The following is a 21,879-nucleotide window of genomic DNA, read 5'->3' as shown; positions in this document are numbered from 1 at the left end:
AGTAGTAGGAATTATCCCTCTGGTTTCAATGACAACAATTATATCATGGTTTTCCAGTGGCATGGTGGCTTCCAACTTCTCCTGTTTTGTTTCCCAAGCTGCATGCATTGGTGTAGAGGCAGTTCAGATGGGCATTTGGTCTTGTCACCTTGGAGGACAACTCCTTAATTCCTTTGAATTTTTTACCTTGAGTCTCCTTCTTGCCTTCATCATCATAAGATGCAGCAGGTTAAGGGCCTCCGCTAACACCTTGTCCTGCTAACTGAGCTATGCCATCCCACACGTTGTCGTGGGCAGGATTGCTGTCACCCCTTCAAACCTAGTTTAAAGCCCTGTCAAACTACAAGTTTTAAACTGAAGTTTTCTTTGAAGTGTAAACAAAGCAGTATCTTTTCAGAGGTTTGTTACTTAGCAGCCTGCAGCATGATCCTTGCCATTTGAAGGAAAAAACATGTTTCTGGCAGGGGTGTTTGGCCTGCAATACTTAACAACTTAACAGCTTAACAGCTCTGTTTGTAATGACATGCAGCAAATCTGTGATAGCCAACAAGTAAGAGATTTAGGTGGCTGATAAGAAAAGACTTTCTCTGGCATTCTGTCATTCATGTTGCATTTTCTTTCCAGAAGCCTTGGCTTTGGGACCATAGAGAGTGCTGGACAGGTTACCCACAACAGGTGAGTCATCCAGGAGTGAAAATTGCTGTTATAAATTGTGTATTGTCTCTGTATCTCTTTTCAACATCAGATTATATTGCAGATAAAAGAGAAAGCACTGAATAAAATTCAGACTGATGAGCCTTAAGAATTCAAAACCGGGTCCTTGTCAGTAGATAACATCTTAATATCTGTCTTAATCTAAACACAATAGAGGAGAAGTCAGTATAGCAGAAGGAGACTTACAGAAGGAAAGGGAAAGTGAGACTTTGGACCAGGTGAGCGAAGAACTGAAAAATAAGCATGTTCTTTGTTTAGTTAATAGAAAAGACTGAGGCTTAGGACACTGCCAAAGGAGGAGAAAACTTCAGTGGAGAGCATATAGAGCAGAGGACATGCTCTGAGAGATGTAATCCTTCCACTACACCAAAGAATCATGTCCACAGTGCTCCCCATGAGCTTGTTTCCCAGAGGAACTGGCACTATGGCCAGTAGCAATTAAGCATCATTTCCATTAATTTTGGAGGATGTTATTTTACAATTCTCCAATGTATATTCTGTGTTTGTTTGTTTGTTTTTTTCCCACAACAGCACTGTGAGACGCTATCCAGAGGGCTGGAGATTATGCATCTCCTATCAGCTAAGGGATAGTCACAAAAAAACAAATATATTCTTGCCCATCTGCCTCCCCAGCTATTCATACTTCATAACTTGACAAGTTAGGATGGGGCTCAACCCACTGAGCACACAAACCACTGACTATTCCACCTTCTTTCTTTATGTTTTTATGACTGTTATACAACAGCAGCCTTCTTATATACAGGCTTTATTAGCATTATGAATCAATTAATGATACACCTGGGTATCATTTCATTCCTCCTCCAAGAGTGAACGATTTTTGGTTTGCTGCAGGACTGTGTCCTTGTCAGTGAAAGGCAAGAATCATTCGTCACCACAGAGCTGACAAAGCCTTTGCAAGCTACATGAATCCCACAGGCTTCATCTTCTGGGAAATATTTTCAGAGTGTTGTGGCAAAACTAGAGGAATGTGAGCTCATGTCAGAGCTAAGAAAAACAAAGGGAAAGGGGAGCAATTTCCACTGTGTAAGTGACTGAGTGCTGGAACCCCCACATATGATTCTATGATTCTAACCCTCTGCCCAGAGAGCTCTAATTCAACTGAATGCAGTGCTGCTCTGCTCTGGGTGGCCCAGCCATTCTGTGATTCTGTGAAAAGTATTTCAGTATCTTTAGTTAAGTTACTTTTTCCTGAACAGATGAAATCTGCCTTTTATGTCAGATACCAAAGGAGTGTGTTGCCCTTCTAGGGAAATCAACTGGGAGAAAAGGTTGACAGCAGCAATCAGTGACAAGAGGAAAAGCACAAGAGCAGATACAGATGGGATCAGCTGAGTGTTCAGGTCACTAGGCAAGTCTGCAGGTAAAGGATAGGTCTAAAATCAAGTGTGTGGATTCAGGACGGTAAAGTACATCAGCACACACAATGTACCTATAACATAGTTCAAGCAAGAACTGACAACAAAGGCTGGAACTGAAACACAGCTCCTGAGCTGAGAGATGATGGCCCAGATGAGTTACTGACTGCTTTTTCTCACACAGCCCATTCACAGCACTTGTGATTTGAGGTGAAACAGATGGGCCGTGTGAGAACTGATCTTGACCACAGGCAGCTAAACCCCCTCAGAGGAATCCTTTGCAGAGTCTGCTGGTATGCTCAAAGTGCAATTCAGAGCTCAGTGAAGGAGGCAAAAAGGCTCCCATTGACTTGGTAGACTTTGATTCCTTTCAGCATTTGCTCATTGCTATCCAAAGGCTGCAGAGTGTTTCTGGCAGGATAATAATTCCACTGGTATCATGCAGGGAGCTCCCATGCACAGAGTTTTACAATGCAAGAACATCCTGGGTGAGAAATAAGTTCTTCATTAATTGACGGAAAGGTTGAAGTACAATTTGATCCCAGCAGCAAGACAAAGCGAAGCCTGCTTGTGCTTCAGGGCTGCTTGGTCTGGCAGTCAGTGTTAGAACGATTGAAGGTACATTGGGATTTATAACCTGTAAAGGGAAATACAGTGCATAGGTTTAAGCACAGAAGCAATAATGGGGCATATGAGTGAAGAATGAGATACTGTCTTTCTGGCCATGCCTCCAAACATCTTTTGTCACCCAAAGGCAGAAATTTTAAGGGTGAATTTGTGCAAATTTGTTTGAATAAGATTCTACGAATCTTTATTTCCTCTTCTGTACATTTGCAATACATGTATTTTCCAGAAAAATCTAAACTATCATAACAAAACACTTTCTAACAGCTGTCATAAATAGAAAAGACCAAAGCCAGAGCTGGTAACATTCCACTGGAAAAGGTAGGAAGGGTCAAGAACATCCTGTGTCCTAACAGGAACAAAGAATATTTTAAATATAATTTCAGTTAAACAAACCATGCTCTGTGGTACAGACAAGGGCAAAAGAAGCATCAGTTCTCCCAAACCTTTTGGAAAATAAATGCCTTCTGATCCAGAGCTCACAACAGAAAAATTACTCCCTAATTTGCACATACCTTGCTGATTGCATCAGAGCTTTTAGTTTTCCACATGTAAAACCCCAGAAAAAATTACTCAGAGGAATGTAGATGAGTGTTCACGCTGTATGATCTCCTGTTCACACATGGGAGCACTGTACCTTTGCCCGATAATTTGATTGGACTGAAAAACCTGTGACAGAGTCCAAGAAATCTGAAGCATCTCCCTGAATGCTACCAAAGGGAATGATTTATTCAGGTCCTAATCTGCTCCACTGCAGTGAAACAGTATATAGAGTTTGCAAAGCTCTGCAGTGACAGCTCAGGAATTCACACAGTGCTGAAGAGAACATAAAGACATTCTGCAACTTCCCCCAGTTCCCCAGTATTCCCCGTGGTAATGCAAAGTAGTGTCCCCTGCTGTTTGTTTCTACCTCAGCACAGCCGATGTTTGTTTAGTGACTAGATTGTTCTGTTGATTTTTGTCCCCCTGATGCTGCAGGAACCAGATCTTTTCATGGTAGTGATCTCATGGGTTGTTTTTTGTTTTGTTTAGTTTTTTTTTTTTGCATAGAGAGGAGCTGTAGTTTCCATCTCTCTCTGCTTTATCTGATGGGTATATCACTGTCTCTCCCCTTGGTGTTGCAGCCTCTCCAGCCCTCTCTGTTCTGGTACTACATGCTGGAGCTTTCCTTCTACTGCTCACTGGTCTTCACCTTGCCTTTTGATGTGAAGAGAAAGGTGAGTGACAGCGCCAGGGAAGAGTCAGGCACAAACAGAATGCAAGCTTAATGCTCGGGAGAGTGTTCAAGAGTGTATAGCGCATACAGTGTCGGTCTGATGTTCTGTGGCACTCTGGCTTTGCTCATTGCCAGGAATTTCCATTCCCAGTCACTCACTTCCTTCTGGGAGGTGGGGAATGCAAACCCTGGCATGGAAAGGTGTGAGCTACCACATGGGATACAATAGACACACCAGAGGGATAGGATGCCATTCAGAGGGACCTAGACAGACTTGAGCAGTGGGTGCAGGAGAACCTCACGAGGTTCAGCAAAGTTAAGTGCAAGGTCTTGCACCCAGGTCAAGGCAACCCCCACTGCCAATACAAGCAGGGGATATAAGGACAGTCCTGCCAAAAAGTACTTGGGGGTACTGGTGAAGAGGAAGCTGGGCATGGCCAGCAGTGTGCCCAGAAAACCAGCCGTACCCTGGGCTGCATCAAAAGCAATGTGGTCTGCAGGGTGAGGGAGGTACTCCTGCCCCTCTGCTCAGTACTGTGAGATTCACCTAGAGTACTGTGTCCAGATGGGGAGGCCTCAGTACAGGAGAGACATGGAGCTGTTGGAGTGCGTCCAGAGGGGGGCTACAAAAATAATCCCAGGGCCAGAACATCTCTCTTGTGAGGACAGGCCGAGAGTGGGGCTGTGCAGCCTGGAGAAGGAAAGGCTCTGAAGAGATCTGAGAGTGACCTTTCAATATCTAAAGAAAAACTACAGGAAAGAAGGGGACAGACTCTTTAGCAGAGTCTATGGTCATAGAACAAGGGAAAATGGTTTCAAACTAAAAGAGGGGAGATTTAGATTGGATATAAGAAAAATATCTTTTACAGTGAGGGTGATGAGGCACTGGTACAGGTTGCCCATAGATGTGGTGGATGTCTGTCCTTGGAGATGCTCAGAATCAGGCTGGATAAGACTGAGCAACCTGATCTAGCTGTGGATGTCCTTGTTCACTGCAGGGGAGATGGACTAGATGACCTTTAAAGGTCCCTTCCAACTCCAAGGGTTCTATGATTCTATTATCCTGAGACATTACGGTGAGAGGTTTTTTGAGAGATTTTATTGCTTCCTGAAGGAGACATGCTCTAACCAAGACAGAAGGTACACTGTGTTTTATTCTCTCCTGTCCACTTTTTCTTCAGGACTTCAAGGAGCAGATAGTCCATCATGCTGCAACCATCTTCCTGATCAGTTTCTCGTATTGTGCCAATTACATCCGCATTGGGACACTGGTGATGGTGATTCATGATGCTTCCGATTGCTTCCTAGAGGTGAGCTCCAAGGTTATTTGCCAGGTAAAACCTAGTTGGCAGTGATGCTCTTCAGCCAAATGCTGTCTTTTGATCTAGTACAGTAAGAGCCAAGCATTATTTCACTGATAACTCATTGCTGATCTCTTGACCTAGCTTAAGGTCAAGAGATCAGCCCTACAGAGGAGAGATGATTACCTGCATGTGGATTGTATCTGGCTCATTAGCCTCTTGGAGCATGTATAGATGCAGTGTCTTGGCCTGCTTTGTTTTATTGTTCTTTCTCCTTCCAGCCAACTAAGATATTCAATTACATGAAGTGGAAAAAAACTTGTGACAGCCTCTTTATGATCTTCTCAGCTGTTTTCCTCATCAGCCGCCTGGTCATTTTCCCCTACACGTGAGTCTGCTGCAGTCAAGGAAAATGAAGAACTGCCTTCTCAGAGGCAGGATAATTCAGCTGTGGGCTGAATCTTTTGCTACAGATTTTGCTTTTCAGTTCTTGAGCTCATGTCTCTGACCTCTGTGTAGATTACAGTGCCATATGGCTGTTGCAGCTGCCTTCGGGTAAACAAGGGTGGTCTGCTTTGGAGTTCATAGAGGAGTCGTAAAGACCTGATGTATACTGCAAAAGAGTCCTTGTCTTTTGGCTCTACTCTGTTTATTTCCAGTGGGGAGTTCACATGTTATATGAAAGAAGGAAATGACTGACCTGAAACTTCCTCTATGACAAAGAGCTTTTGGGGGCTTACAGCCCTGCTAAGAACATGAGTACCCTTCAAGGCAATTCTTTCTCTCTTGCAGAGTGCTCTATAACACCTACTACTACTCCATGGAGATATTCCAGCCCTTCTTTGGATACTACTTTGTGAATGCTCTCCTCATAACTCTACAGTTGCTTCACATCTTCTGGTCCTGCCTCATTATTCATATGGTCTACAAGTTCATGCTCCAGGGCACGGTATGAATCAGCTTGTAGTCCCTTGTGCATCAAATGGGGAGGGAGGGTGCCCTAAAGCTACTTGGGAGCATACAAGTTTATTTGGGATTGCTTCTTTCTTGTACTGCTGTAATTACATATGTAGACTCCTATCCATCTGGTAAAAGGGGCACTCAATAAGCGTAATCCATTCGAGATTGCAGCTAGGTATTGCCTGTTTGTCTCTATCAGAGCAGTGTCCCATGCTTGAGATGCAGCTGCATAAACTGTAGTGAAATGCATCCCATTCTTTCTGACTGCAGCATGTGGCATCTGTTGTGAGACCAAACTGCTGCTCAGCATGAAATTTTTCTCAAAATCAAAGACGTGACCTAAAGTCATCAGGTTGGCCATCTGCCAAGGACACAGTCTAGGAGAAACAGCTTCGTGCTCTGTGGGATTTGACCTCAGACCCTGGGATGAGTTGTTTTGTTATCCTCCAACTGGGGAATTCTGTCTTAGGGGAACTAAGAACAAGCATGAATAACTTATCTTCATCCATATTGTCCAGAGCTTCCTTATCAGCCTTCCCTTAAGGTAGCACAGAGCAAACTACTTGCAAATTAAAACCAGAAACTTCACATGCTGCAGAAAATGAAGAGGTGACTGAAGAGGCCCTTCTACTGTTTTCCTAATTCTCATGTGGGGTGAAATGCCACTACAGTTATTACAGTGTTAAATGATGAAGTAATAAATGGCCTTATTAGAAATAAATGAGCCATCAGGAAGGAGGCTGAAGCACATCCAGATTTTTTCATATCTTATCTGTAAGTGTTGTGGTTTAACCCTGGCAGGCACCTAAATGCCTTACAGTCACTCATTACGCACCTCAGGTGGGATGGGAAACAATCAGAAAGGGAAAAATATGAGAACTGTTGGGTTGACATAAAGACAGTTTATCAGGTAAAGCAAAACTTTCATTCATTCACTACTTCCCAGGGATTGGCCACTTCATGGAAAGTTGGGCTTATCTTGCATAATGCTTTCTTGGGAGAGCAAACACCATCACTCTGCACATGCCCTTCTACCTCCTTTAGCCCAGCTTTTATTGCTGATGTTACACAGCATGGAATATCCCTTTGGCCAGTTTGAGTCCATTGTCCTGGTTCTGTCCACAGCCCCTTCTGCCCACCCAGCTCCTCTCTTGCATGGCAGTGTGAGAAGCAGAATGGTCCTTGACTCAGAGCTAGCACTGCTCTGCAACAACTAAAACACAGTTGCTCTTATCAAATATCCAACGCAGCATCACGTGAGCCTCTACAAAGAAAATTAACTGTATCTCAGCAAAAAACAACAACAAACAACAACAAAAAACCCCACAATATAAATTACCTGCTATATTTGATATGAAAAAATAAAATTGAGAGCATTACATATTGAGCCTTGAATAGAGAAGAAAAATTGTCACAAGGACAACCATCTCAATGATGGTTTCAGACATACAGTTTAATTTTTATGTAGTCCTGTGTGAAACCAGGAGTTGGATTCAGTGATTCTTGTGAGTTTCTTTCAGGCCAGGATATTCTCTGATTCTGTGATAACAGCCCAAGGCAGTATTAGGATAAGAGAGCACTGCCTCCTTTCAGTAGCCTTGAAATTCTCACTCCAGTTCAAAATATTCTTCTTATGAGCCTTTCTGACCCCTGTAATTTTCCTCCATGGCTACAGGTTTATCTGCACCACCTTTACATATGGTGTTCTCTAATCCCCAGTAATTAGAGTTCAGCCAAATCCTGAAGTAAGAGGTTTCACTTCCTTACAGAGGCAACCATCATGCAGCTGTCTAGTTAGTTCCTTTAGGGACCTTGCTAGGTGTAAGGCCTCAGACACATTCTGCATCTCTGAATTTAAGAAAAACACTAAAAAGAGTACTACCCATTACTAATTGCACTAATGCTGCAGATCAGTGCTTTTTGTGCATAGTTCCTCAACTGCCAATTCCAGAATGACATAGATTGCTCACAAAATGTGGCATCTCCTATTCTTATTGCTCTTGCAGGCAGTATGAATTCAGTGCAAGTTCAGATTCTTATGATTCCTAACTGCGCTGGGGTGTGGAAATCTTTAAAAAAGGCTTCAGACTTCAGTCTGCTTAATGTGACCCAAGAAATATCTCCAGAAGAACATATATAGAATATCGAGGCCACAGAGTATATCCAGCAATGGACACAGTCTTAATGAGTATTGCAGCTTCCCCTCAGTTCACGTTCCACCAAAGAGTATAGGCACTGTGAATGGGTTCCCAATTTTGGCATCTTGTATGGCAGAGTAAAAGCAGCCTGAGAAGCCAATGAATGTTAGGTTGCTTTCTCTAATTTGTCATTTTATCACTTTATTTATCAGTTTATTTAAGGCAAGGAAGTAAATATTTACAAAAGTGGACTACAGATCTCTTGATAGCAAGAGAAAAAAAACAATATAAATCTGAATGTAGAGTTGAGTAGCTCTGTGATGTGGGATGTGCTGCTCCAGCTGGATGCACTTCAGTCTATAGGGTCTGATAGATTCATCCCAGGGTACTCCAAGAGTTTTCTCAAGTATTTTTCAACAGTCTTAGGAGTCTGGAGAGGTTCCAGTAAACTGGAAGTTGGCAAACATTCTCCCAGTTTTCAAGAAGGGCAAGAAAAAAGATCATAGTAATTACAGGCCTGTCAGATTCACTTCACTTCAGTGGCTGGGAAGAAAACAGCCTATGCTCACTGATCACAGCCGACACAAGTTCATGTTAAATGCACTTAACAAGGATCCCACCTCACTGACCAAGGGAAGCAAGTGTGATCTTTTTGGATGTCCCCAAAGCTTTCAATGTTCTTTCACATGGTATCCTTCAGGACAAAATATCCAGTATACAGTTGAACCAAACCATTATGCGATGGATAAACAGTTGGTTGATGGATTGTGCTCACAGTTTTATGATAAATGGGGCTACATCAGGCTGGCAGCCAGCTATGGGACTCCGTTCTAGAGCCTGTCCTTTTTACTGGATACACTGGATACAGGATACAGGACTTGAAAATAAACTAAGTCCATGGATGACATTAAATTGGAGAAGCTGTTGACTCCCTCAAGGGCAGAGAGACCTTGACAAATGGCAGGGCTGGGCAACCCCCAGCAGCATGAATTCCAGTCAGAGCAAGGGCCGAATCCTGCCCCTGGGTGTGCAGCCCTGGCCATGGCTACAATAGGGAGATCAGAGGCCGGACAGCAGCCTGCAGAATGAGACCTGAGGGTTCTGGTCGACACCGAGTTGGGTCTGAGGCAGCAGCGTGCCCTGCAGCCCCAAGGCCCCACAGCCCTGAGCTGCTGGAGCTCAGGGAGAGTTGGGACACCAGCAGGGTTTGGGTTTTGGCGTGCTGTGCTGGGAGCTGGACTTGGGGATCCTGTGAGTTCCTTCCAACTCAATCTGTGCTGTGATCCTGCGATTCTGAGTGCTCGAGTTGCAGCACTCAGAAGCTATTTTTGTGTCCCCTTTGGAAAATGTAAGATTTTGAGGAACGGCCTTTCCCTCCCTTCTTCTGCCACGGTGATGCCCAAAGCAGCAATGTGGATCTCTTCAGTCTGACACGGCTGTCATCACTCCTGGGCAGCTGTGATCTGGGGCTGCTTCAGCCTGTTTGCATAATATGAATGTCACAGTTAAGATTTAACTGGGACAGAAATCAAACTGTTTGCAAAAGTGAACTAAAGCTAAAAGCAGGCTGCAGAAATGCATGCTGCAGGCAGGTGGCTGAAGGAGCAGTTTCAGCCTGTGGCTCAGCTAGCATAAGTGAATTCCTTTTTATTGCATACAGTCAGTGATATTTGAGGGAAGTTTTTGGTCTTTCTTCAACATAAGTTTTCTATAGGTTGTAGCCTTGAGGCAAATAGAAAGGGATCAAAGTGGTTTGACTTGAATTAGACAGTACCATAGCAATTGTTAAATGTGTTAATCCTGAAAAATACTCAGAACAGTGGATGAACTTTGGCAATGTCACGTCTTAACTGCCTAATGCTGCTTGATAGGAATCTATTTGGAACGGCCTCTGGAAGCCATAGCCCACTGCCACTAATGACTATGGACAGCAAGTGTGAAACTCTAAACCTTCATACAGGGACACCTCCTTCAAGAGCGTAAGTGCCCCATAAATACTCATAACATTGAAACTGTGTATAGTGCAATAAAAGCTTTGGAAAGATACAGGAGAAAACATTTTCTTACAGGAAATGCTGCTGTGTGCCATGTGACTGGTTTTGTAATAGTATGGATCTCAGTCCCTTCTGTTATCAGCATTGTTGCCTCAAAGGGGGGGAACTCCAAAGGCTGTAATGAAGAGAGTTCCCACCCAGATCATGGTTGTAGGGGCTAGAAAATCCAAGCAGTTGTGTCTCAACTGTCAGATAATCAATTAATCCTATCTTGGAAAGTAACACTGTCGGGAGAAGAGAGGGAACAAGGAAATTGATATTCTAGAAGACAACACTGATCAAGTGCTCATGTTTTTATATAGGATGATTGGCACAGTGGGGGATATTTGCAGTCAGCTTGTGGTAAGAAGGGAATAGAACACCCCTGTTCTCAGAGGGAGAAGAATCAGAGAAGATCTGCTGAACTTCATGGCACAAAGCTTTAATTTAGGCTTCTAATTCTGGGGCCTGTGCCTAGATGTGTTGAGAGTTCAAAGCAGTAGGCAATGAAGTCATGATGCAATTCTGATTCAGTTTCTTTAGACATTTTGTATCTTATATCCTGTTAGCTGTAGACTTTTGATTCTGTAATGCCTTAGAAGAGTTAAATAGGTATGGCACAGATTTCTATCTTATAGATCTATTAAACTATGAAACCACATTACTAACAGATTTTCTGTTACAAAAGCAGGGACTTAGACTGCCCAGGCCATGCAGACACTTCCCTCTCTGTGCCTGGCAAGGTCCAATGCTAACTGGGGGACACGGACCAAGAAAACGCCCAATTCTAGGAGGTGATGCACATTTATAAAGTTAAGAGGCAAATGACAGTCTAGTAGGATGAGGGTTTTCAGCAGCTCACCAAGTTCACCTGAAATATGACTGGGGAAGCTTTGATTTTAGCTTTTGGTCTTAGGTTTCAATCAAAACATATTGGATAACTTCAGAGAGAAAAGTGGTTCCAGCACGGGTGATTCCAAGGCAGTGACATGCTCAGAGCAGAGCATCTTTTCCTGCATCATCTTTTCATATGGATCATTAAATCCATATTTGTTGAAGATAGCTTCTCTCTGGATGTTGGGGTAATTTAAAGTTCAATGTTCTGTATGCGGTCATGTTTCTGTAATCCACATGTACAATCTTGGCACTCCTCTGCAGGAGGAATGGTCAGGTATCATTTTGTACTACTGAATGTAACAGTTCTTTATAAATTACTTTTGAACGGTTTGACGCTCTGGGCTCTTTTCTACTTCTTGGACTCGCAGGAGGTGACCAGCTGGTTGGTGAGCAGGCAGACACGTCTGGGTGCTGTTGCCAGGGTTGTTGAACACTCAGCATGCGTGGAGGTGATGTTGCAGAGCAGTCAGCCGTATTAGGCTGGACCAGAAAAGAGCAGCAGTTGCCTCCTTTGTGTCCTGCTTGGTGAAGCTTCATTTGGCCCTGAAACAGTTTGGGGCACCTCTGTGTCAAATCTAGAGGCAGTCCAGGTGACATGACACTGACAGAGCAATGGAAGTCCACAGCTTGGCGGATGACTTGGAGCTGTGGGGACGTAGGAAGGCAAATGCATGTGGAGTCTTCTTTGTCATGAGGTTTCAGAAGGATGGGAAGGATTGATGCTGTAAAATCACAACACATTTGAGGAGCAGAATGCTCTGCCCAGGCTCATTATAAGGCTGATCTGATCGCCGTGAAAGGATACATCAAGGATTTGGGAGGGCTCTTGGGGGCTGAATTAGGACACTTTAACTGAGTAACTGAGCATGGCAGCAGTGAATCACTGCGGCCCGGCACACAGCAGAATTTTTCTTGCCATCAAATTGCTATGGCTCAGCGAAGCTGTGTGTGCTGTTTTCTCCCCACAATGGCTCCACATTCTCTCTATGTCTGCTCTGGTGTCAGGAAGTTTGTGAGCGCTGCGTTAGTATTTCTGATTCATTGCATCAGCTCCCTTTATCACCACCACCACCCATGGACACAATTCCTCTTGGAGCATCACAGACCTCAAAACTGAGAAGCTGCTGTAAAAACCTGCAGCAAAACTCTGTGTCACACCTGCTAAAATAACCCAGCAGACTGAGTGGAGCGCTGGGTGCAACAGCAGGATCTATTTCCAAGTGATCCTTATCAGCCCTGTGTGCAAGAAAGGAGTGCACCGCACCATGTGTGCGTCAAGCAATGTCATCAAGCTGCAGTGGAGATGGAGTGTCCAGCTCCAGGTGAGCTGTGAGAAAGAGAACCTCTCCTGGTGTCTTTCGGCAGTTGTGCAGTGCTGAGCTGGAGACTGGAACAGCATGGGCCCCAGGGCTGGCAGCTGGCACCGAGCTGCTGGCTCCAGTGGGCACTGCTTGGGATCGTGTTTTTAAAGCACACACTGGAAACATGGGAGAAGTGCAGCCACTGTGTTTTTTGATCCAGACACGTATGCCCAAGGGAACCTTTACTGGATGACTACACTTCAAACGACATTGCTTTTCTCATCTGCACGTGTGCAACAGACAGTGCCTGCAGGCAGGGGCGTCCCTAAGAAACAGCAGAAAGCTGAAGTCATGTCTAAACAAGGAAAGGACTCGTAACTTTGGCAGATTGATCTGGACATACCAGGAAATACACTGAGAAACAAAGGGCAGCAGTAATCTGCTCTAAAAAACACTGGGAAAACTGTAGGAGACATAAAATAATAAGGGCTGAGAAGGGATCAGGCTGGAGCAATCCCGTGTGCTGCCTGCATATGGCTTCCCTACTTGGAAGCAGAGGTGTCCACATCAGCTGTCTTCTTGCTGAGGCTGCATCCCACAGAATGATGGGTGTGAAGGGGTTCTATAAGAAACAGCAATGGAATAACAGCAAACCTTCAGCCTCGATGGTATTCACCCAAGAGCCAAGAGGGAGCTGACACAATAAAGAGTTCAATACCAGCTTAGGAGGGTCACTGTTGTTTCAAACCGTGGTGGTGTCAGAAATTGATGGAAGTCCCAGGTGGAAATGTGAGGAGCTGCTGACATCTGGCCTGAGCAGATTGGCACAATGTACCATGAGTTACTGGAAACGTGTATGAACATAATGTTGTGGGAAAGAGTTCCCATGTGTTGTGTATGAGGAAATCGTGTCTTTCTCTGCCAGAGTTCTCCCAAAGAGTCAGCAAGTTTATGCAGAGCAGAGAACCCGCTGGTAGTGCTTTGCAAAGGTGTTCAGAAAGACTCCTGGGCAGAGGTCTGAGGAAACTCACCTGAGGTCCAGGAGAAACCAATAGATTTTTCACAGCTATGAATCGTTAGAGATGCCCCATGAATGGCCGGTGGGTTAACAGGCAATGGCTTTGCAGCTTGGGAATAGAAAGGCTGGTAGAAAATGGGAGCAAGGGATGTCCCTTCTGATATTGTCACCAGGAAGGGACTCATAATCCGTGTGATGGAGTGCAATTGAAGATATCCGCCTCCTTAACACCCACAGAATTATTTTCTTGTACCAAGACATCTCACCCCACCTCTAAGCTCGCAGGCAGGCCAGGACAAGTGGTGTTGGAAGTCATACTCGTGGGATCGAGTGCACGGTGCGGAGTGTGAGCAACGAGCTGCTGGGCTGGGTGTCCTGCAGCGCCAGCAGTCCTGACTCAAGAGCAAGTTTTACATCTCCCTGCTGAGTCCCAGAGCCTCTGCTGCCTTTGTCCACCACCTCGACCAGGATGGGACTGTCGGAGAAGCTCTGGCACCACCAGTACTGGCTGCCACCCGGAGCCACCTGGGAAGACATGAGGGAGTCTGCGGACACACACTACCCAAAGCCTCAGGACCTCTGGCTTTGCATCCCCGGTGCTCTGCTCCTGATCGTTGTCCGATGCGTATTTGAACGGTGAGTGCCACAAATCCAGCTTCTTCTGTGCTTGTTGTCAGCAGTGTCTGTGCAGGGTTGCTCCAGACTTACCCTTACCCATCTCCTAACCTGATAAGGCTGACAGGGGTTTGCTCCCAGAAATACTGAATCTCTCTGCATTTTGTGGCATTAAGCATTTGTGTGGCAGCAATGACAAGTCCACCACTCAGCTGCACCTCAGCCATGGGTGGAGAGTCCCTCTGGAGAGAGGGGACTGGGCTCTGCAGGGAGCCCAGAATAAGGCATTTGCTGGGTACATCAGGGCTGGAAGCCACTGCTGAGCCAGGGGTCAGCTGGTCTTAGAGGATACTTCCAAGGATGCCATGCGAGTCCCCACTCAGCATGGAGGAAGAAGGAGAGGACAGCCGTGGCTCCTGCAGCCTGCTGTAGGACCGTCCTGTTCAAACCACTCCTTCCTCCTCACAGCTCTGCCCTCCCCTGTCCTTCTGGCACCAGAGGTCCCCAGTTCATGCAGGGCTGAGGTACTGCTTTGCCTCAGCGATGGGCGTTCCGCCTTGACTGAGGGTACTCCCAAGCAGAGCCTGTGAGCTGACAGCCATCTCTGGGCTTTTGGGTGGGAACGATGCAGATCCACGCGGCTGAGTTTAGGATATGGATTCAGACTGGGCTTTGGGCACCTGTTCCAAAATGAGAGACTGACACATGAGGGGAAATCAAGGAATTATCAGTGAGACTGGGGCAGACTGTTGGGCAGGCATGCAGCTGTCCAGTCAGGCAGGGCAGGGCTTCAGTATCTGTGGAGTGGGAAGGCTGTGCTCAGCAAACCTGCCCTCAGCTGGAACGTGAGCCTTCTCTGATGGTCCTTCAATCCAGCCTATCCAGATCCCTCTGCAGAGCCACCCTGCCCTCAGGCAGATCAACACTCCCACCTAACCTGATGTCACCCACATACCTCCTGAGGGTGCACTCAGTTTCCTCATCAAGATGGCTGATAAAAATACCAGAAGAAAGTGGCCTCAATCCTAATATTTCTAATTGTTTGTTGCCACTTGTGATGGGAGAGGGCATCACATCCTCCCCGCTCTGAACTCTCTTTCCTCTCATAGAACCATAGCTCTGCCCCTGGGCAGGAGGCTGGGAGTGAGAGACAAGCAGAGGCCCAAAGCTCAGCCCAGTGCCACACTGGAAGGCTTCTACAAGCTGCTGGGCAGGATCCCAAAGGAGGTGAGTGCCCCTGTGCTGAGAGCCCAGGCAACCTCCTTCCCCCATTGCCAACCACCATTCTGGGGAAGAAGCAGATATTTCACCATCCACCAATGCATTCAGCAGCCACAGCCCCAGCACCACCCGTGTGGTGTGTGTCAGATCGAGCAGATAGCTGGGAGCTGTTGGCTTTCCCAGCAAAGCAGCCATCTCCCCATGATGGGCAGGTCCTGTGGATAAGGCTCCTTATCTTTAGCAGAGTCCTTCGGATCATTGCTCACAGTGAAGCATTCCTGGATCAATAAAATAATTATTGACTTAAACTTGTATGAAGCTTTGCCAAGTTAATCTAAAAAACACTTCCAAGCTCAACTCTATTCTTACTTTAATCACTGTTTTAGGGCTAGGCAGTTTTATTGGGACTGTGTATGAAACAGATCATGATGGAAATGGTGCTTTTGAGGCTGTTTGTTGCTCAAACAATTGGATGTTCCATCTGATGTTACTGAGTGAGCTAGTTTGTTGTTTCTTTCACATCACAGACTAAGCTTATTTTATCTTCCTTTGTAACCCACAGCTGATAATCATCTGTCAAACATGCATCAGAGGTGAAAAAATTGTAGTTAGGCTTTCAGAGCAGGCACTGAGTCCCACTGCTGGAAAAATTGGATAGGGAAAACCAGTGCTAAGCTCCAAACCTGGGTTTACATATTTCTGCACTGGAGTTTTAGAATGGCCAAAGTGCTGTGGGAGGTCAGCAGAGCAAACACAGCAGATCCAATTCTTTCCCAAAGAGAGGTGGTCTCGGGAAGCACTGACCCAGGGGGGCAGAAGCAGCCCCTCCCACCACATGGAGACAGAAAGAGTCAGGAAGGCGAAGCGCTGCTTTCCCCATCTGTTCTGCAGGAAGACCTGATTTCAGTGGTCAAGCAAAGCGGCCTGCCAGTCAGAGCAGTGCAGACCTGGTTCCGGCACCGGCGGGCCCAGGACCATCCCAGACTTACAAAGAGGTTCTGTGAGGCGAGGTAGGTGGGTCAGCACAGGGATGGGAACCTCCAAGAAGGAGCTGCATGGCAGCTCACATCCTGCCCTCAGTTCTGAACATGGTCCGGTGGAGTGACAGAACCACTGAGCAGTGCTCCCAGCTTCACCCTGCCTTCCCTCCCACTTCTGCATTTCAAAACAATAAAGTTGACTCAACAGTGTCCACTGGTCAGGTTTAAATCTCAGGTGCTGGAGGGATTTTCAGCAGTAATATAATTGGCAAATGTGTCAAACATCTTTTTAAGAGGATTTTGATATGAAATGACAAATTTTAAATATTCTTACCAGCTCGTGGAGCATTAGACATAACAGTGTGACAGCCAGCCACTGGGCATGGACAGAGAGATATGAAAACAGAAAAGCAACAGAAATCACTGAAAACTTCACTGAATTTCTTTTCATCAAATTTTCCACTCTCATATGAGATACTAATGCATATCTCAGTGGAATATGGAATCAGAAAGGACAGAGGAACCACCGAGTGTTCGAATGAAAAGGATCAGGTTATTGGTGGATCTCAGCTTGAGGCTTTAAACTGTACGTACAAAGAGGCTCCAATCAGGTACAAGATCCACTGTTCCCCATTCTCTGAAAACATTTCTCGGTGCTTGAATCCTGTTCCCACGTCACAAAAGGAGACAGGTAGAGGCACCTCGGGAGTGATGCTGCATCCCGCTGGCAGCGTACATCTGCGTGCATCTGGGATGTACAGCAGAACCCAGGTGAGCTGTGGGTACCCCACTGCCTTACCCGTATATTGCTGCACATGCAAGCGGAGCAGAGGTGTTGTAAATCTGTGTCCAAACAGAACCCCTGTGAGCTTCTCAGCCGGTGGGAGAGCATCTGGGAGGGTGGGATCCCACATCCATCTGCCCACACCTATTCCTTCTCCAGCTGTTTCTGCACTGCAGCCGTTGTGCCTAACTACGCCCATTATGCTGCTTTCCAGTCGGGTGCTGGATGTGATGGCAAAGCCTGGGGAGGTGTCCAAGTTCCAGAGGGAGTTATAATTACACAATCACAGAATCACAGAATGGCCAGCATTGGAAGGGACCTCAAGGATCATGAATCTCCAACCCCCCTGCCACGTGCAGGGCCAACAAACTCCCCATTTAATACTAGACCAGGCTGTCCAGGGCCCCATCCAGTCTGGGCCTGAGAAAGAAGTTAAATATTTGGGACATCTAATTTCGGAAGGAGGACGTAGGATCACCCCAGAAAGAATTCAGGGGATTGTCAAACTACCTTTACCGAGAACAAAGAAGGAATTGAGAAAGTTTTTAGGGGTGGTGGGATATTGCAGGCTCTGGATAGAAGCGTATGCTCAGAAAACCAAAGGATTATACCTTAAATTATTAGATGAAGAACCCAATACCCTTGAGTGGACTGCCGAGGAAAGGGAGTTAATAGAAGAATTAAAAGGAAATTTAATTACGGCACCGGTCTTGGCTCTCCCTGCACTGAACAAACCTTTCCAGCTCTTTGTTAACGTAGATCAGGGAGCAGCCCTGGGAGTACTAACACAGGAATGGGGAGATAAACGACAGCCCGTGGCAAACCTGTCTAAGTTACTAGATCCGGTATCTAGGGGCTGGCCAGAATGTATTCGGGCAATAGCAGCGACGGCTCTACTGGTAGAGGAGAGTAGAAAACTGACCTGTGGGGGGCAATTCATAGTCACTACCCAACACCAAGTGAAAAATATTCTGACCCAAAGGGCTGGGAGGTGGTTGACTGACTCTAGGATCTTGAAATATGAAACAATACTAATGGAGAAAAATGATTTAGTACTAACAACTGAGTCTTGTCTGAACCCAGCTACATTTCTGTGGAAAGGGGAGAAGGAAAAGGAAAGTATAGAGCACAATTGCTTGGATTTAACTGCGTATCAGACAAAAGTAAGATCTGGTCTGTTAGACCCCGCCCTTGAGGAAGGAAAGCTTTTGTTTATTGATGGATCTTCGAGGGTGGTGCAAGGAAAAAGACATAATGGACATGCTGTAGTAGAGGGAGCGAAGGGGGAAGTGAGAGAGATAGGCAGGCTGCCTAATGATTGGTCTGCACAGACATGTGAATTATATGCTCTGAACCGAGCACTTCATCTCCTTAAATAAGAAGAAGAAACCATATATACTGATTCAAAGTATGCGTATGGAGTAGTACACACTTTTGGAAAGATTTGGGAGGAACGAGGGTTAATCAACAGTAAAGGAAAGGAATTGGTCCACGGAGAATTAATCAGACAAGTTTTAGAAAATTTACTACTACTCACCGAGATTGCAATAGTACACGTCAGGGGCCACCAGAAGGGTAATTCATTCATTGCTCAGGGCAATCGAGCAGCAGATAAAACAGCCCGTGAGGCTCCTTTACAATCAACAATTGCTATAAATTATCTTGTGCCTGAGGTGCCATCCCCTCCCCTAAAGCAAATTTTCAGTGAAAAAGAAAAAGAAACCCTTAGAAACTTAGGGGCCATAGAGTCTGAAGGAAGGTGGATCCTTCCAGATGTAAGAGAAGTATTAAATAAGACAGTTACAAGGGAAATGTTAATCATCCTACATCAAGGGAGTCAGTCACTGGGGAGTACAAGCCATGTGTGATGCAGTGCTACGAAAATACATAAGCACAGGGATATATACTCTGGCTAAACAGGTTTGCAGGGGATGTGTAGTATGTCAGAAAGTGAATAATAGGGCTAACAGAAACCGACCTAAAGGAGGGAGGGAGCCGGGAATTCGACCATTTCAAAGTATTCAAGCAGATTTTAGGGAACTTCCAAGTGTAGGAAGAGTGTGAACCTGCAGTACTCAGCCAATGAGGAACCAGGGCAAAAAGAGATAAGCGTCAGGCAATGGGGCATAAAAGATGTCACTCCCCTTTCTCAGCGTGCTCCTGCTTGCGGGACGCTCACCATTGAAATCACGAATAAAATCTGCTTTATCAGAGAAACGGTCCTGGAAAATTATTTGGATATGTCCAACACTCTGACACTGGGAGAACGGGGCCACAAGCCTGGACTTAGTGGGCAGCAAAGGCAGGCATCTGGGATCCCTTACACGGGAAGGAGGCATTGACAAAGCCCTTGGAAATGAGACACGAGCCCTCATCTTATGGAGGTGACTCTCGGTAAGGGCCGATGCCACTCACTGACCAAACAGTTTCTTTCTAACACCTCATCTCTCTCTACTTAGGTGAGGTGCTCCAGTCCTTGTCTCATCTTCGTGGCCCTCCTCTGGACCCCCTCCCACCGCTCCACATCCCTCCTGTGCTTGGCACCCCAGGCTTGGGCGCAGTACTCCAGATGGGGCCTCGCAAGGGCACAGTAGAGAGGGACAATCACCGCCCTGCTCTGCTGGACACCTTTCTCAGGCCTTCCGGGCTGCAGGCACGCACTGCTGGCTCATGTCCAGCTTTTTGGCCATTACGACCCCCAGGTCCTTCTCCACAGGGCTTCTGTCTATGTGTTCTCCTCCCAGTCTCTACCTGTATCTGCGACTGCCTCAACCCAATTGCAACACCTTGCACTTGGCCTTGTTAAGCCTCACGAGATGCTCACGTGCCCTCTATTTCAGCGTGTGTCCAGGTCCCTCTGGATAGCGCCTCTGCCTTCTATTGTGCCAACCGCACCACTCAGCTTGGTGTCATCAGCTGAGGGTACACTCAATCCCGCTGTCTATGTCCTTGATAAAAGTGTTCAAGAGCACCAGTCCCAAGACGGACCCCTGGGTGCCTGGCCTCCACCTGGACACAGAGCCGCTGACAGCAACCCTCTGGCCACAACCGTCCAAACAATCTATATCCACCTATCTGTCCAACACTCAAATGCACATCTCTTCACTTTAGACATTAGGAGGTGCTGTGGGACCGCGTCAGAGGCCTTGCACCAGTCCAGGCAGAAGACATCAGTTGCCCTTCCTTTGTCCATCAGTGCCATCACTCCATCACCAAAGGCCTCCACATGGGTCACGCACAACCGCCCTTGGTGAAGCCGTGCTGGCTGTCTTAGATCACCTCCTCATCTCGCGTGTGCCTTAACATCTCCTCCAGGAGGATCCACTCCGTCATGTTCCCGGGCCCAGAGATGAGGCACAGCGGCCTGTAGGCCCAGCTGGGTTCTGGCCCAGCCCCAGTGAGGCACGAGGTCTAAAATCAGGATGGATCAAGGCTCTGCTGGCAGGGCAGCCCAATTCTGGGGGTGTTTCATGGCTTGGGGTCGCCACTGTTCTGTATTGCTAATTCATAAGTAGCAAACCGTTTCAATTTTTAATATTTTTAAAACATTGGGGGAAAAAAAAGGAGAGAAACAAAACGTAAAACTGGTGGGATATTTGACCTTTTTTTTTTGGTGAAGGTAATGCATCAATGCCTCGTTTGATGTCAATGGTTGCAGTTTTTTGTGAGGTCTTAGTGTGTCTGTCAGAGATTGTTGATGAAATTTTACTCTTCCCATGCTTCACTCTTCGCAATTGCTCACAAGTGTGCTGACTGCCAAAAAGCAACAACGTGAATAAGGCTTGACCGCAAAGTGAGGGATATTTCTGTCTGTTAAAAGAGGTCTGACAGAAGTCCAGTCAGGAGACATGATTAGATTTTGGAGTCGAATATCCAATTGGAACTCTATGCATTCCATTTGAAAACTGGCAGGTAATGCATTTGTATCAACTTAAAATGGTGTCACAACATAAAGTGATGATTTTTTTTGCAAAATTGAAACCGGTTTTCAAGTTCCTTTATCGAAAGAGAAAGCGTGGCCGCACATTCTTTGCTGTTCAGAGCACTGTGTGGGGCCAGGGCTGGGCTGCACTGCTGGCTGTGCGGAGCTGCGCATTGGGTATACCTGCTCTGGGTCCCAGAGAGAGCTCCAACACACAAAGTAAAGCAATACGGTGCCCAATTCTCTTGCAAAATGCCACTTTAGGATTCAGCATTCACCAAGCAAGAGCAAACCGAGCTTTTGTAACGGCTCACACGAATTACCCAAAGACGCCCTTTGAGACAGAAAGCACAAAGATTCATGGAGGCAACCAGCTTATTTTGGGTGGAGTTTCAAGCACACAGCCCAGCCCGGAGCACAGCCCCAGGTGCCCCTTTTCCACTTGTAATGCTACAGAAGTAGAGCACCTGCTGGGGCACAGAGCATCGTCCGGACAGTTTACACTGACAGAAGTAAAAAATCAGACTGGGGCAGAAAAAAAAAAAGAGAGAGAAGAATTATATTAAAATACTTTCAACTGAACTTTTTCACCCTGTAGCATGAGCTCATTTCAGGACTCACACCGTGGGAGGTTTGGAAAAAAAAAATTCAAACATCCTGGTTTGGGGTTCCATAGGGTGGGAACTCCATTCAGTTACAGCATTTCCATTGGGTACATGGTGTCAGTGGGGCAGGATCTTCATTGTACTGGGTCTCCATGAGCTTATGAGGACTCCATG

At 46.1% G+C, this 21,879-nt stretch overlaps 2 protein-coding genes across 3 annotated transcripts in view; both read left to right on the top strand.

Moving 5' to 3' along the window:
* The window catches only part of CERS4 (ceramide synthase 4), a 63,046-nt gene extending 56,845 nt beyond the window's left edge, over window positions 1-6,201 (top strand). For both annotated transcript variants that reach the window (XM_085211612.1, XM_085211613.1), the window contains 5 exons: window positions 625-675; window positions 3,839-3,931; window positions 5,112-5,240; window positions 5,513-5,619; window positions 6,024-6,201. In XM_085211612.1, coding sequence (XP_085067738.1) covers window positions 625-675; window positions 3,839-3,931; window positions 5,112-5,240; window positions 5,513-5,619; window positions 6,024-6,186 — 543 coding nt within the window. In that variant the 3' untranslated portion in view covers window positions 6,187-6,201. The remainder of the gene's footprint in view (window positions 1-624; window positions 676-3,838; window positions 3,932-5,111; window positions 5,241-5,512; window positions 5,620-6,023) is intronic.
* Window positions 6,202-9,981: 3,780 nt separating this feature from the next.
* Window positions 9,982-21,710, top strand: LOC100550977 (ceramide synthase 4-like). The gene is made up of 4 exons (XM_085211614.1): window positions 9,982-10,308; window positions 11,628-14,214; window positions 15,303-15,420; window positions 16,306-21,710. Exons 2-4 carry the CDS (start codon window positions 14,048-14,050, stop codon window positions 16,426-16,428), a joined length of 408 nt encoding a protein of 135 aa, XP_085067740.1. The 5' UTR covers window positions 9,982-10,308; window positions 11,628-14,047; the 3' UTR covers window positions 16,429-21,710.
* Window positions 21,711-21,879: the final 169 nt, after the last annotated feature.

The sequence above is a fragment of the Meleagris gallopavo genome, chromosome 30 (assembly GCF_905368555.1).
Source record: "Meleagris gallopavo chromosome 30, MGAL_WU_HG_1.1, whole genome shotgun sequence".
In the NCBI taxonomy this organism is placed as follows: Eukaryota; Metazoa; Chordata; class Aves; order Galliformes; family Phasianidae; genus Meleagris; species Meleagris gallopavo.
Note: the sequence above shows the minus strand (reverse complement) of the source record. Positions and strands in the feature narration are given on the sequence as shown.